Source organism: Mauremys mutica, chromosome 18 (genome assembly GCF_020497125.1).
Source record: "Mauremys mutica isolate MM-2020 ecotype Southern chromosome 18, ASM2049712v1, whole genome shotgun sequence".
NCBI classification, from domain to species: Eukaryota; Metazoa; Chordata; order Testudines; family Geoemydidae; genus Mauremys; species Mauremys mutica.
Genome location: NC_059089.1, coordinates 6,313,024 through 6,328,393, shown reverse-complemented (window position 1 = coordinate 6,328,393; position 15,370 = coordinate 6,313,024). Strand labels below are relative to the sequence as shown.

Sequence of the window (15,370 nt, the reverse complement as noted above, 5' to 3'; positions counted from 1 at the left end):
GAGGAAGAGGATGGTTCTGCAGTTATAGTACAGCGCTAGGACTCCTGGGTCCTAGTCCCAGCTCTGCCACAGGCTCATTTTATGACCTGGCAGAAGTCACTGCCCCGCTCTGTGCCTCAGTTTCCACACCTGTAAAGTGGGGATAATGGTACTGATCTACCTCACGGGAGGTTGAGAGGCTTCATTCTTTCTGTTTGATGACCCATGGCTGGAAGGATTGATGGGGGCAAAGGACGATTGTAACCAAGAGCCAGGCCTTGGGTTTCTGGCTCATCCAAAGAGCCATTTCCAGCAGTGACCCTGCTGACTTAAAGGAGAGAATCGCCTAGGACAGGTCCATCTGCAGCAGCTGGAGTCAGGGCAAGGGCTCCATCACCCACACTGCTGCTCATGGAGATCCCTCTCCCACCCAAGCACTGGCTGTGCTTAGCTTCTGGGAGCCAAGGAGACCCCAGCCCAGGGCTGCACTTCACACTGGATTCCATAAGTCAAGCCACAGGAGCTGATGATCACTGGGCAGCTGCAGCTCACCCCCAAAGCATCCCGTGCTAGCGGCTGTCAGGGTCGAGAAGGCTGTCAACATTCCCCTGCTGGGGCGAACTTCCCAGTCATCATCCCCAAGCCAGGCCCACAGGGTGAGCTCACTCGCCCTTCTGCGCCCAGAGCTCACGTGGACTCACCACTCTCCTGTGCCGCTCGCTCGCCTCCTTCACCCGGATCCTGTCAATCTGCTTCTTTTGGAAGTTTAGGGAATTCTCCCTGAACCTTCTCTCTGCAATGAACTCAGTTTCCATATTGGTCATGTCCGTCTGGAGCATGGCACAGCCAGGGAAGGGAATAACAATCATGAAATCAATAAAGCCCCTTCCATGCCAAAGTACTGCACAAGCTGCATCCCCACAGCGCTGCTCCAATGCAGCCACCTCTGGGGCAGAGGGTGGCAGACAACTGGCCCATAGCGCACTGCACAGCGGGGTGTGGGGTTGGGGGGTAATTTTGGCCAAGGATGCCTCGGCAAGCCCCTACATCATATGAAATATTCCCTGGGATCTTTAGTGCCTGTGCAGAGCAGGCAGGGCCTCAGCTTTTAAGGTCTTTTCCAAAAGACTCTCCACAAAATAAACTGCCTGGGATGCTAGAGCAGCCAGGGCTTGAACCTGCCTGGGTTTTTCATACCTAGTGCTTTCAGCAAGCTGTCCCCAGCACCCAGGTGTGGGATGGCTCTAGGGGCAGGAGGAGCCTGGTGGGCACTGGGATCCGCAGTTCTGCTCTTTATGGCAAGAAAATTAACCAGAGAAGGAGCCTAAGTCATCCCTGGAAAGATCACTGCATGCAACAGACGCTGCAGCCCTTGAACCAGGGCCTCTCCCAACATACCCAGTACCTGATTCCCAAGCAGAGTTCTCACCTTGGCTGCTTCTGTTGCTTCGGTGGCATCCACAGCCATCAGTCTCATGCCCTTCAGCTCCACCTGGTAGACTTCTACCATGTGCTGAAGGACGTTCAGCTGCAAAGGGAGCTGGGCTAATTCCTAGGGCACAGAGACACAGACAGCAATTCTCACCACCTATAGGACATGCATGCTGGTGCAGTACAACTCTGTGCCCCACCCCTCCCCAGTGAGATTCAGCATAATGGAGAATGGGGGGACCACCTCTGGAATCAACAAGGAACTCAACGGCAAAAATCCTGGGCCAGGTTATCTCCTGCACAATACGGGTACGGGGAGGGGGCATTGGATGCTAAGGGACCATAGGCCAACTAAGAACAACTGTAGGGGAGCAAAGTTTACCCCATCCGATTCTGCCTCCCCCCACTGCCATTACATCTCCTCTCTCTCCTGACACAGCCCTTATGTTGGTGGGGCAGAGCCGGCTCCAAAGAAATTCCCAACTGGCCAGATCATACTCCACCTAGTACCACTCATGTCATGGGTGTAGCGAACAGGGGCTTGGGGTGCTTTTAGCTCCCCAGAATTTAGGGCTTACATTAATAAATCAAGGAGGCACAGAGTTTGGAACCACGCTCGTTTAGCTCACAAATTTAGTCATGTATCAGAGGGGTAGCCGTGTTAGTCTGGATCTGTAAAAGCAGCAAAGAATCCTGTGGCACCTTATAGACTAACAGACGTTTTGCAGCATGAGCTTTCGTGGGTGAATACCCATGCACTTGCATCCGAAGAAGTGGGTATTCACCCACGAAAGCTCATGCTGCAAAACGTCTGTTAGTCTATAAGGTGCCACAGGATTCTTTGCTGCTTTTACAAATTTAGTCATGGCACAAAACTGCTCATGAAAACATAAAACAGGAATAAAAAGAACAATTTACAAATGTTAAAAAGTTGCAAACAATGATCTTTGCCCTGCGTTGCTTGCAATGAATTCTTCTGCAACATCTGTAAGTTATCAGCTTTGTCCTTGTGTACATGTAAAAAATCACACACCAGCTGAGCTATGATTGTCCCATTGTGGATCAAAGCCATGGTTTAATACACTGAAGAGTGCAGAAACAGCCTTCACTTCACTATTGGTTGCTGTTCCATCAAAATCAGGTATATCAACTTCACCACTTTGGAAAACAGCCAATGTTTGGTTTGGCAGAGCAAGCTGAGATATTTATGAACAGCTTTCACTGATCTTTCTGTACGCTGACAGCTGGCTTGAAATAGATGAGGCAGAGTAACCAGTTGATCATGGTTGAGATCGAAACCATACACCTGTAGCACATCTTGAAATCGCATTCCTGTTACATTTTGTGTTGTTATGAGTGTATTATTTTTAGTAATTTGTAGCCTCTCTGTTCAAATCTTGATTGAACACTAGACATTGTCAAATGAATTACTTTGAAGTAGATGTACTTACCAAATTCCTATGCTGTATTTGGGTAGCTGAGTTCACCTGTTCCTATTTGCATTTCCTTAGGAACTTTTCTCTTTCTTGGAAGCTCATGCCTTCTATCTTCAATTTCAAACTTCTCTGGCAGATTTGCTCCCAGAGTAAGTTGTAGTTTTCATCCGATTGGACGGAATGAAGTGAATTCAGTGTCATTTCCATAAGAGATTGACCTTCTATGGCTGAAAGGTCTGACCCTTGCAGAATATGACACATTGTCTACTGTTTTTAGGACTTCTCAACCTAGTTCAATACTGTGACGTTTCTCTGGTGTTATCCGGACTGGTGATGTGCTAGGTCACTCCAATCCTTGACTCTGGGAGCCAGCCTTACCCTGCTGTGCTGTAAGAACCCCCACTCCTGGGCTGTTCATGCACAGCCTCTAGCACAGGGGTCGGCAACCTTTCAGAAGTGCTGTGCCGAGTCTTCATTTATTCACTCTAATTTAAGGTTTCGCGTGCCAGTAATACATTTTAACGTTTTTAGAAGGTCTCTTTCTATAAGTCTATAATATATAACTAAACTATTGTTGTATGTAAAGCAAATAAGGTTTTTAAAATGTTTAAGATGCTTCATTTAAAATTAAATTAAAATGCAGAGCCCCTCGGACTGGTGGCCAGGACCCTGGCAGTGAGAGTGCCACTGAAAATCAGCTTGTGTGCTGCCTTTGGCACATGTGCCATAGGTTGCCTACCCCTGCTCTAGCATGTAAGCTGCTCCCAGCTACTTGCAACTGAATGACACTAGCCAATATCTCCAGTCCCAGACACAACCCTAGGAACCTCTGTCTTGCAGGGTCCAGTTATGCCCGCTGGATGCTGCAAGCTTATAGAGTTCGTCAGTTTAACAAAGAAATTGATATGCCCCAGGCTTCTTATCCCAAGTATCTCTGACACACTTCAAACCAAATGCGCTGCTTCAGGTAGAATAAACAAACAGATTAATTAACTATAAAGATAGATTTTAAGTGACTATAAGTCAAAGCAAAACAAGTCAGATTTGCTCAAATGAAATAAAAGCAAAACGCATTCTAAACTGATCTTAACACTTTCGATGCCCTTACAAACTTAGATGCTTCTCAGCACAGGCTGGCTGGCTGCCCTTCAGCCAGGCTCTCCCCTGTGATCAGCACTTCAGTCGCTTGGTGTAGTGTCTGTAGATGTAGGTAGAAGAGAGCGCAAGCATGGCAAATGTCTCTCCCTTTTGTCATGGTCTTTCTTCCTTCTTTGCTTTGTCTCCTCCCCTTGAGAGTCAGGTGAGCATTACCTCATCGCCGTCCCAAACTGGCCAAAGGAAGGGGGTGACTCACTCGAAGTCCAAAAGATTCTTTTGTTGCTGCCTAGGCCAGTGTCCTTTGTTCCTGTGAGGCTGGGCTGGGTTTGTCCCATACCTGCCCTGATGAGGTGTGAACTGCCTCTCTGCTCTTGGAGAGTTTTTGCCTGGGCTTATTTTAAGACTTGAAGACACATTTTCAGCCTCATAACTATATACATGAAATTACAGCCTATAACATTACTGTAACAATGACTATAACAACAATGCTCAGTGCATCATGAGCCTTCCGAAGACACCCGACATGACAAACTTTGCATTGGATACCACACAATTATTTTACAAGGATGAACATGGGGGTGCTGGGTGTTCCCCCGAGGTACAGAACATCACAGATACCAAGAGGAAGTTTAACTTTTCCATTTAAATTCTGAGCTCTAATTTCAGGATCTTTCATTGCATCCTTTGCAACCTCTCAAGTTGCCCACGGTGAAAGGTAGCTCTCAAATGCTTCTGCACTGAGAGTCCATTGCTGGACAGAGGACATCGATGTTTGGTGGTGTACTGAACACTTCATATTTTATGTCCTGAAGTACAGCATCTTGTTTGGGTGAGTTTTTTACTTCATTCTGTAATTTTCTAAATGGTTTCAAGAGTATCTTGCAGGATAGAATTGTGACAGACATTGCAACCCCATGCAGTAGCTTTGGGGACCATTGTATTAAACGTATGAATGGTTTCTATAAGATTGTGTTATTCCCCAGGGAGGGTTACCACAGCGCCTCCAGGAACTAAAAACAGTGGAGGTGGTTACTCCTGGGGATTGGAAACAACCCCAGAGAAGCACCACCCCGGGGTGATTTGCACATACTGGCTCAAGCTGGATTTCCCACAGATTAGAAAACAAAGAAATGGCTTTCGGTGTAAAAGGATGAGCTTGAACTGATCCAGGGCCTTCTCTCCAATCCAGCAAATGGATGTGAATTTTTGTCCTAGGGGCCCCAATCCTGCTAAAGGGTTGGGAGGGCCTTGACCTTGGCCCCATAAGACTGAGGGTGACTCCTGGTATGTTTAGTGCGTGTTTACATCTGTTTATTGTTTTTATACGTTTTCTCTGTGATGCTTTTACCTCAAGAATAAAGGTGCTTGCCTAGCAAGAACTAGGTTATAGCTTGTAAGTGTTGGCAATACACTGGTCATCACCTTCAGAGACAAAGCAAAGCACAGGCACTGGCCTGCAGGCAGACTGGCTTGCTGGGGATATCACAGCGTAAGGCAGGGAGCTGTGCAGCATTAAACCCCCACCCCCCAGGCAGAAGGGAGTGGGACAAAGGCCCCTGCCCAGAGACAGATGATGGCTGGAAGCCTGAAACTTTAAGTGCATGCCCTCAAGGGGGAATATAGGTGCAGTTACTCCTGAAATTGCAACAAGTATTATTTTTAATAGCATCCAGACATGCTCGTGATTCCTCCTATTGCAATCTGGTTGCTGCACCCGATATAATCTGCCATATTAATGGCACCATCTCAGCATTGTCCATGACATTTGTTGATCCTCAGATTTAGGCACACTAATACCTTTAATGAGTGATACCATTACCTCTGTCAATGTGGAAGCCACATTGTACAATCCAATGAACTCTTCATGCACAGTCGGCTCATCACTCACATATTGTAGGCATAAAAACCACTTGCTCTCTGTTGGAGAAATCTGTTGTTTCATCCATCACCACTGTATACCACTGCCCAGAAACCCTCTCAGAAATCTCCCTCCCCACTTTAAGAGCCACCATGTCCATTATCTCATTTTGAATAACTTGGCTTGGGAATTTGTCTTGACTCTTTTTCAGCCCCTTTGAAATTCAGTCTGCAAGCAAAGCAGCTGAATACAACTGCAACTGAACTCTCCAGGTAAGGCCCATTTTCAGCTTGTTCAGTATAATGGTCTTCCAGTGCAAGTCCCTGTCTGGCAAGATATTACGTACGACTGAGTATTTCCATTAGAATCTTCCTGGTTTATTCTTTCTTCTGAGAGTACTGAGAACTTAGCACGATCCCGACATTCTCAGGGGTCTTTTGAAGAACATCAACCACTGAGCCACTGAAAGCCATGAAACCAGGATGAACAGAGAGAACAGCCTTTTTCCCCAAAGGGATCTGCAGCGAAAGACTTATGTCATGGCTGACAAGGTGTCTCAGAAATGCTAACGGGCATTTGGTTTCTATTACAGACGATAGAGACAGCTTAGTTTTATAACCAGCAGGGACTGATCCACACTTTGGTTGGAAGCGTTGTTTCCTCCTGTTTTAAATTATTTCATTTCAGCCTTGAAAATATCCACTTTGTTTCTGTGTTTCATGCAGTCACTGCTCACTTAGTGAGAATGACAAAGGATTGCAGAATTGAAACACACACACACACAATCTCTCCGGGTAAATTGAAACATTTAGCTGGCCTCTTGGTTTCAGAGTCACTGTGTACTTTAGAGATCCGTCTAGAAGGAGGCAGAAGGAAGAAAGGGAACAGCCTACAACTGAGCTGTTGGTTACTGAATATAAGGGGACTGTTGGTCCCTTACCAAAACTCCTGGGTTTTTTTGGTTGGCTAGCTCCCAGTACCAAAAGGAAAAGGGACAGGTCGATGGGAAATCAGGACCCTGAGACTGACAGTCCCTAGGAGCAATGGGGAGAGGCCAACGCTCCAGGTCAGCCTGATTGACAGGGAGGGCAGGCTAATGAGGGAGTCAGGAGACCAGGGGGGTCCCGTCCTCTGGGTGAGCTGGAATTGCCTGGGTCAGACAGTGGGGCTGAGCTAAGGAGAGAGCAGGAGCCTGAGCTGAGCTGGGGAGCAGGGCTGGGCCAGCCAGAGAGAACCAGAGAAGCACATAACATCATAAGAACGGCCGTACCGGGTCAGACCAAAGGTCCATCTAGCCCAGTATCTGTCTACCGACAGTGGCCAATGCCAGGTGCCCCAGAGGGAGTGAACCTAACAGGCAATGATCAAGTGATCTCTCTCCTGCCATCCATCTCCATCCTCTGACAAACAGAGGCTAGGGACACCATTCCTCACCCATCCTGGCTAATAGCCATTTATGGACTTAACCACCATGAATTTATCCAGTTCTCTTTTAAACGCTGTTATAGTCCTGGCCTTCACAACCTCCTCAGGCAAGGAGCACCCCAGGGAGCAGGTCAGTGCTGGGAGCAGAGCCACAGAAGCAGCCCAGAGAGCAGACCTGTGCTGGGAGCAGAGCTGCAGCAACCAGAGCCAGAGGGGACAGAGGAGCAGCCCAGGAAGCTGCACTGGAGGCAGAGTAGCCGCCGTGCTGTGGCACAGTGGAGCTGGGCTGGAGCTGGAGCCAGGTGCGGTGAGCAGATGGGAAGAGTGATGGGGGACCCCGAGCAGGGGGCCCAGTGCAGGGAGACACCCCCACCAAGAGGCTTTGCAGGCCAGCTGAGGGAGATTGTAACCCCCACGAGGGAGGTGATGCTGGGAAGAGGGGTCCTGCTACCTACAGCCTGAGGATGTGCAGCCACCACCAGAGCAAGTGTCGGACCCACAGCATCCTTGCAGCACAGCCAGGGCCTGGGCAGGGGCCTTGGCCGTGTGAGGGACAGACTGTGAACTGCCCTGAAGTTCCAGAGATGCTGGTTGTGACGTCCCCGGGCCACAGAGCAGGGTGACGGGTTTTCCTTTCACCTTCCCATTTTTTCCTGATTTTTTTACTTAGTTACTGTTTAATAAATTGTATTTGTTTGAACTGTATGGGAAGATCAGTGGGTCACTGAAGCATCCAGAGCAGAGAGAGCATCCCGGAGTGGGGACACCCTAACCCCTGCCCTAAGTGACCATGACAAGGTGGGGGGTCGAGCTCCCCAGAAATCCTAGGCCCAGCCTAGGACTCTGCCACCCAGGAGAGTGGAAGGGGAGCCCTCAAGGTCAGGCAGCCTCTGGGTAAAGGGAGTGGGAGCGAGGACTCAGATCCTTTCACTAGCCCATTTCACCGGGGTCGTGTATAAGCCAGGAAAGTTCCCCACACTAGTGGGACCATTCCCCCGCTTACATGTAGCAGGCGTCACTCAGTGGTCAGTCTTCAGGCAGCCTCTCCGAGCCTGGAGGCAGCTCTTCCAGGCACTTGGGGGGCCCAGCAGCCAACCCACAGTTTGTCACCTGCCACCCAGGAGGCCAGGGGAAGAGAGATGGAAGCATAGGAGGACCCAGCCCCTCCCTGTTCCCCAGGTCCGGCCCCAGGCCCAAGGAGAGAGAGGCAAGGGGTGACAGTCCCTTCTGGCTGCCACGGCAGCTCAGTCTCCCCTGGGCCACTTCCTACCTTCCCTGTTTCCCTTCAGTTTGGGGCATGGCTCCAGCCTTAGGTCTAAACAGTCTCGCTAGTTGAGGGCTTCAGTTAGGGTGACCAATCAGCAAGTGTGAAAAATCAGGACGGGGGTGGGGGGTAATAGGAGCCCATATAAAAAAAAGCCCCAAATATCAGGACTGTCCCTATAAAATCGGGACATCTGGTCACCTTAGCTTCAGTTGAGGTGTGTGTGGGGGGGGGCTTCCCACTCACCCACAAAGTCCAGGTGTCCCCCCTTAGTCACAGGAAGGGGATCCCAGGTGAGTCTGACTCCCAGTCCCCAACCTTCCCCGATCCATTGCTCTGTCTGCCATCATGCAGCCAGTCTTTCCTCCATGCACGTCCCCCCTCCCTCCCTCCCTCCCGCCGGACTGCCAGGGCTCCATGCCCAACAGCTGTGGGGGCAAGGTCTTCTTGGCCCCATACTGCTCCCCCACTCCGCTGCCCTTAGTGGGGGGCTGTCTTACGCTGCGAAGCCACTTTTCTGTTCTCTTTACGTGGTCCTTGGGTGCCTCCTCAGCCAGCAACTCTGACAAGAAAAGGGCAGCTGGCGCCCTTTGCCCCCCGGGCATGATGGCACTGGGCCAGAGGCTGCACAAGGACAGGCGAAGGATCCTAGCACTTAGACGTCTGGCCTGGCCTCCCCTATCCCTTTGTGAAAAGAGCACATGCAACTCAGCACAGGGCAGGAAAAAGAGAAGAGCCAGTCAGGTGGCTCTGGGAGCCAGCCCCAGGGGAATGGCCACTGGATGGACCTGTCTCAGGTCTCCTTCATGAGAGAGCATCTGGATTCCCAAGTCCTTGTGCGCCGAAGAAGAGAGAAGAGAGCTGCAGGAAGAGGGGGAGAAGCACAGATGGGGGTCTCACCCAGGCACTCAGAATTTCCCCTCACAAGAAGAAGAGGCCCTGCTTGCTGAGCCATTTCCCAGCCAGGGAAGAAAGGAGCCAGAGCCTGGGACAGGAGAAACCTTCCCCATCCCTGATGACCAAGAGCCAGCTAATACCAAGGGACATGAAGCAACCCTTAGAGTCCCCCCTGGACTCAAGAGAACAGACAGGTATCAGTGGACTGCATCTACTACAATAATTACATCATGGCAGAATGAGAATCTGCAGCTGTTTGATTATTTTTTCATTCTACCCCTCTTCCCTTCTCCCTGCAAATAAATAAGCTGTCTCTACCCCTGCAGATGGTGCAGAACTGGAGCGGAGACTCTGGAGCTTCAAAATACAGCTGTGTTTTCCAAACAGCTCCATACAGCATGCTCTGTTGTCTTCTCCTTGGAGCGTTACCCCCCGCCATGCTGTACACCATCTGCTTCTGGTTTCTCAATGCCCGACTGCAAATCACACCCTCAACAGCCCCTGGCTTTCTCACTGCAGCATTGCCCAGCCCAGGCTTTGCAATAACATACACTACAGCAGAGGTTCTCAGACTGTGGTCCGTGGCCGAGCTCCATTCAGGTGGAGTTCCCTGCAAGGTGTGCGCCTGGACGGCAGCACATGACAGAATGAAGGGCCACCCACCTAATGAGTGGAGCCGTGCAGGCGTGGTCTGGTTGTGTCTCTGGTTACCAGCCATTAGAAAGGTGGCAACCCTCCAAAGAGGGCCAGGGTGGGGCTTGGAAAGGGAAGCCATCTCACATATCTGGGCCTGTAAATCCCAGAGCCAGCTCCCAGGGATAAGGCTGTGTCCAGGAGGCAGAGCTGGTCTCAGTGCCAGGGCTGGCTCCAGGCACCAGCCCAGCAAGCAGCTGCTTGGGGTGGCCAACGGTGAGGGGCGGCACATCCGGGTCTTCGGCGGCAATTCGGCGGCGGATCCCTCGGTCCCTCTCGGAGGGAAGGACCAGCTGCTGAATTGCCACCAAAGACTGAAGCAGCGGCGGTAGAGCTGCAGATCGCGATTGCAGGGTTGTTTTTTTTTGCTGCTTGGGGCGGCAAAAACCCTGGAGCCGGCCCTGCTCAGTGAGACGATTCCAGGCAGAGACTGGCTTGAGCCATGACTCTGGATCCAAACACCCAGGAGCTGTGGGGAAGTTGCAGTTTACAGCTGAACACTGTGACTGGTTTAGCTCTAGCCCCAAAGCAGACCCAGCACAACACGCTCATTCGTGCAATCGGCTTCTGTTAACAATGCACCTAGCGCCCCATTTCCAGATGGACAAGGGGTCGCCTTGAGTGATCCCCTCTGGCCAATGCCTGGAGCTGCTCCTTTGTCTACTCCATGGGCTGTGAGTTGGGGTCTAGTCCCATCCCACAACTCTTTTGCTCTAAATTAATGAATTAGAGCCTGGCCCTGCCCACACCAGTGGGAAAGGGTGGGGCCCTAAACTGGCATTATACCCCTGTTGGGGGGAGGAGACTCACATCCTTCAGGAAATCCACCATCTTCAGATACAGATAATAAATCTTTTCACCAGTCCTGATTTTCACCAACATTTTCTCTATGTTATTCTCCAGCTGACGAATCACCTGCAACAGAGAAGGATCTTGTGTCACTTCACTGGGCTGCCTGGGACATGAGAATGCTCCTGGGGACCGGACAGGCTGACTCAGAGCCCCGGGGCTGGCTGGCTAGAGCTCCAGAGCCCTCGGGAATGGGGAGGGTGAATTGGTTTGGTGCTCCAGTAGCCTTTGTGACACAGGCCCGGGACTCTCCTTGGGTAGGACAGGATTCTTCCAAGTTATATTGCCCTTAGCCACGGATGTGAAGCCCAGCATCCTCCCCATGATAGGCCACTGACTGCGTGAGCTCCTTTCTTCTGGCGGGTACAGGGGACGGGAGGGACGCTGCTAATGGATTCCAGCTGGGGGTGGTGGCGGGAAGGCCATGTGCTGCTGGTGCACAGAGCAGGGCAGCCAACCTGGGAACTCCTGGATCCATGAGCCCAGGAAATGGGGTTTCAGACCTGCCTCTCATCTGCTCTTTGCTGCTCCTGCCCAGTAGCTTTAGTAGTTTGGTTTGTACTGGGCCCAGGTTCTCTTCCGCTGCAGATGTTTGGGTACTAGGGGGGCAGTGGAAGGAGTGGGGTCAGTCTCTGCCGGCAGGGAAGGTCTGGGATCACTCTGTGGCCACCTCTCTGGCTGAACTAGAATTGAAGATGGACTCCTCAGGGGGTTCCTCATCCAGGCCTCTGCAGCTGGAACAAGGTCCCTGTGATCTGGGCCTTCAGGGGGCAGAAGTGCAAGTGAGCACACAGGTGCATGTACGGGCCAAGTATGCACATGCATGGGTGTGAGTGCCCATGCAAACTGGGGAGGACATGGGGACTGTCCAGAGCTAACCCTCATCCAAAACAAGCCACATCTTGGGCTGGTTCCAGAGATGCCCAGGCCCCTGCAGGTCCAGCTGAAGTCAGTTGGACCAGCAAGTTCTCAGCCCTTCCCAGGACTATGGCCACGGATTTCTGGCATGCACAGTCTTCTGCTGGAGCTGAGCCCTTGTCACCTGCAGCTGTATCTGGCCCTGTCTGTCTGCTCCTTCCATGTCTGCCAGGTGTTGCAGCTTCCTCTGCAGACCCTCCAGCATCCCGCCCCGCCTCTTCACCTCGTACAGCAGCACATTGTGCACGTTCATCCTGTTAAAGATGAAGTTTTGCAGCTTCTCTCGGGCGGCCTGAAAGAGACACAGTGGTACTGGGTGGGCTCACCCACAAGCAGCCTGCAGAGGGTTCTGCCCCAAGTGAGCTTCTGAACCACCTCACCCTCAGCCAGCCCAAAGGCAGAGACGATGGCCAGGATAGCAGCTGATGGTGCATGGATACCACAGTGACAGGCAGCAGGATAAGCCCTAAGATAGATGTCAGACTGAGCCTTGAGCTGGAGTCCTGTGGGGTGCAGGCTGGGAGATCAGGGCTCGGCCCAGTGTAAAGAGTGGGACCTGTCACTGGAGTCCATGCAAGCTGTGCTGACACACCATACAGGGGCTCTTTGCAGAATGCAGATCTGGGTCTGAAAGTCATAGAATCTCAGGGTTGGAAGGGACCTCAGGACGGCTCTAGTCCAACCCCCTGCTCGAAGAAGGACCAACCCCCAACCTTTTTTTTTTTTTTTGCCCCACATCCCTAAGTGGCCCCCTCAAGGATTGAACTCATGACCCCAGGTTTAGCAAGCCAACACTCAAACCACTGAGCTATCCCTCCCCCATAAAGTCAATAAAAGAGTCTGTTGCTCTAATCCCACGAAAGCCTGGACATCAGTAGCACATCCCTGTGCCCACAGAGCCCCCCTCCTTTCCCTGGTGCTGCTCCTGCCAAAGGACAACAGGGCCGAGGGGCCAGCTGAGCTGATGCTGTAGCCCCGCTGCTCCCAGGCTAACCTCTGGCATGTCCTGAATCCAGCAGGAAGGGAAGGTCCCTGGCTAGGGTGAGGACAGCACTGGGCAGCACTTCCCAGTGAGGAGCCTCTGAACTGCTAGTAGCTGGTGTGGCTGGCAGGAAGGGAGCCACATGAACCTTCTCTGAGGTCTCTGCTGCACTGTTCAGATCTTCTCTGTAACAACAGCACAGACCCTCCTACTCCAGAAACAAAGGCTCTGCCAGCTGAGCTAGAGGAGAATCTCCAGTAACTATTAGCAGTATAGGATCTATGGCACACAGCCGAGCAGTTCTGATTCCATCCAGCACAGGGTGGTGGGACACACACACACACACACACACTACACTACAGTACAGAGCCCCGGAGCAGAGGAGCGCCGACATATCACCAAGAGGGGCAATTTCCTTTAGAGCCTCCTCCAGCCCCCCCCCTTCCTCCCCCATTTTCTCTGCTCTGTCGCTGGGCAGTAAATGCCAGAGATTGGGTGTCTGCTTTGCCAATTACCTCCACGGTGCTCCTGGCTAAATGCATCTTCAAGTGCTTTTGATCCCAGCATGCCTGGGAAATCGTCACCTGGTCGTACTGTGGGCAGGAGAGGAGCAGAGAGAAACTTGGGATCGAAGTTCTACAACTACTAATCTGTGAGTGCATCTGCACACAGTAATTGTTAGTGCGTTATTCCCAGCCACGGGCTGACCCGCTCCCAGCTACCGATGGCTGAAAGCAAGGCAGGGTGAGGCGAAGGTGTCTACACATCTTGGCAGCCTCCAATTTTGGCTTCCCTTCCTGAGCCATCTAGAACCTGCCTTGCAGCAGGGCTGACTTGCATGGGTGCTCTCAGCGCTCAGGGCCTCTGGTCCAGGAGGAAACAGCCCTGCCCCACGGAGCTCACACTGCACTGCAGAGCCAGTGGGAGAACACAAGGGGCACTGCTGGGGGAGGTCAGCCTGGGGGCAGGGGGCCTGGAAGGCAGCACAAGGGTGATGGGGAGAAGGATCCAAAGGGGGCGAGGAGGGAGCTGGGCTGGGCCTCCCTGGGAGGAGCAGCCTGCCTCTGCTGGGGGGCCCAGTGGGGGCAGTGCCTGGAGCTGGGGAAGTGAGTGACCTGGGCAGAATGGGGGTGAATAGCAGCCCTGGCTGGTCAGCGAGGCAGCTGAGGGAGTCCAGGGGAGCAGGGTTGGGGGGGATGGAGAGCAGAGAGGCAAGCTGGGCCGTGGGGCAGGCGAACAGGGACCAAGGGGGCAGAAGGGGATCCAGGCAGCTGTACCAGGACTGCTGGCCCTGGGAGCGGCAGGTGAATCCCCTCAGAGCTGCCCAGCGTTGGAGAGCCTCAGCTGGGCGTGGTTATGGGTGCTGGGGCTCAGGGATTGCGCACACCCTGGCGGCTCTCCAGGTTAGGGTTAGCAAACTTGCCCCTTGGTGTGAGGGCAGAGCCAGGCGCTAGCAGAGCAGTGCCCCAGCGGGGGCGCGGGTACCTTCTGAGCCACGCCCAGGGTGCACATCTCGTCGTGCACATTCCCGCGCAGGAAGCTGATGAGCCCTTTGTTCTGAGTGAGCTTCTCCTCTGTCGAATGTGCAAAAAGCTTCTTCCCTTGTTCTAGAGGTAAACAGGGGATTTCAGTCAAAGGGCAGAACCAGGTCCCTCCCCGCGATGCTCCAGGCTCTGACAGGGCAGGCCTGGCACTGCTCGCTCTGCTGCGAGTGGGTGGAACTCACCATCACACCATTGGTGCCCATGGCACGTCACTGAGGTGACCAGCTGAGGATCTGGCTCCACATTTACCCCCCGCCCCTTCTGGATATGATAATCCTATGGAAACATTGTTGAGGGTTGTTGGTCATTAGACCTCCATGCCCAACCCCCTCTCCCAGCCCATCAGTATCAGTGGGGTTTCCTTCTCCCCCATCTCATCTGAGCCCTCTCTGAAGCCTGTTGCAAACCCAGCTACAATCTCATCAGCCCTGCCGCCTAGGATTGCACTTGGCTCCTGGGTCCCGGCAGCTCAGGGGGCTCAGGAAGGCTTTTCACTCCAGCCTGTCACAGCCCGGCCAAGAGAGAGAGCATCACCTTGCAGTGAGATTATGGCACGCAGCTCCCGGATCTGCTGCTTGATATCCCTCTTCCTCTGGAACTTCATGGTGGCAGAACAAGGAGAGTATCCTGTCACAGTCACTCAGACTTTGGGTCCCTGCCCAGAGACACTTCTAGCCCTCTCCTCCCACCAGCCGCTGAGCAGGAGAGAGATCTGCCTTTGGAATCAGCTTTTCTATTGTCCTTGTACTGTGACATCAGGAAGATCTTTGTGACTCAGTCATGCATCACTGGGTTCTCAGTGGTGGCAGTTGGGTGCATGTGTGTTCTCTCCATGTGCTGTCCCAGCCCCGCACAGGTAGCTGGCCCAGAAAACCTCGATAGCACTACCTACAAAGACCACAAACTTGGTTCGGTGGCAAAGGCCCTTGGCCAGGTTTCTTGTCGACCAAGCACGGTCCTAGAACCCTGGCTCCCTGGTTACATGTACACTAGCAC

The 15,370-nt window shown here is 52.5% G+C and overlaps 1 protein-coding gene across 2 annotated transcripts in view; it reads right to left on the bottom strand.

The window, feature by feature from the left end:
• CCDC183 (coiled-coil domain containing 183) overlaps positions 1–15,105 on the bottom strand; it is a 28,644-nt gene extending 13,539 nt beyond the window's left edge. For both annotated transcript variants that reach the window (XM_044992932.1, XM_044992933.1), the window contains exons 1-7: positions 14,909–15,105; positions 14,316–14,437; positions 13,346–13,423; positions 11,973–12,140; positions 10,892–10,996; positions 1,409–1,531; positions 681–809 (exon numbers count right to left, since the gene is read on the bottom strand). In XM_044992932.1, the coding sequence (XP_044848867.1) occupies positions 681–809; positions 1,409–1,531; positions 10,892–10,996; positions 11,973–12,140; positions 13,346–13,423; positions 14,316–14,437; positions 14,909–14,978 (795 nt within the window). In that variant the 5' untranslated portion in view covers positions 14,979–15,105. The remainder of the gene's footprint in view (positions 1–680; positions 810–1,408; positions 1,532–10,891; positions 10,997–11,972; positions 12,141–13,345; positions 13,424–14,315; positions 14,438–14,908) is intronic.
• Positions 15,106–15,370: the final 265 nt, after the last annotated feature.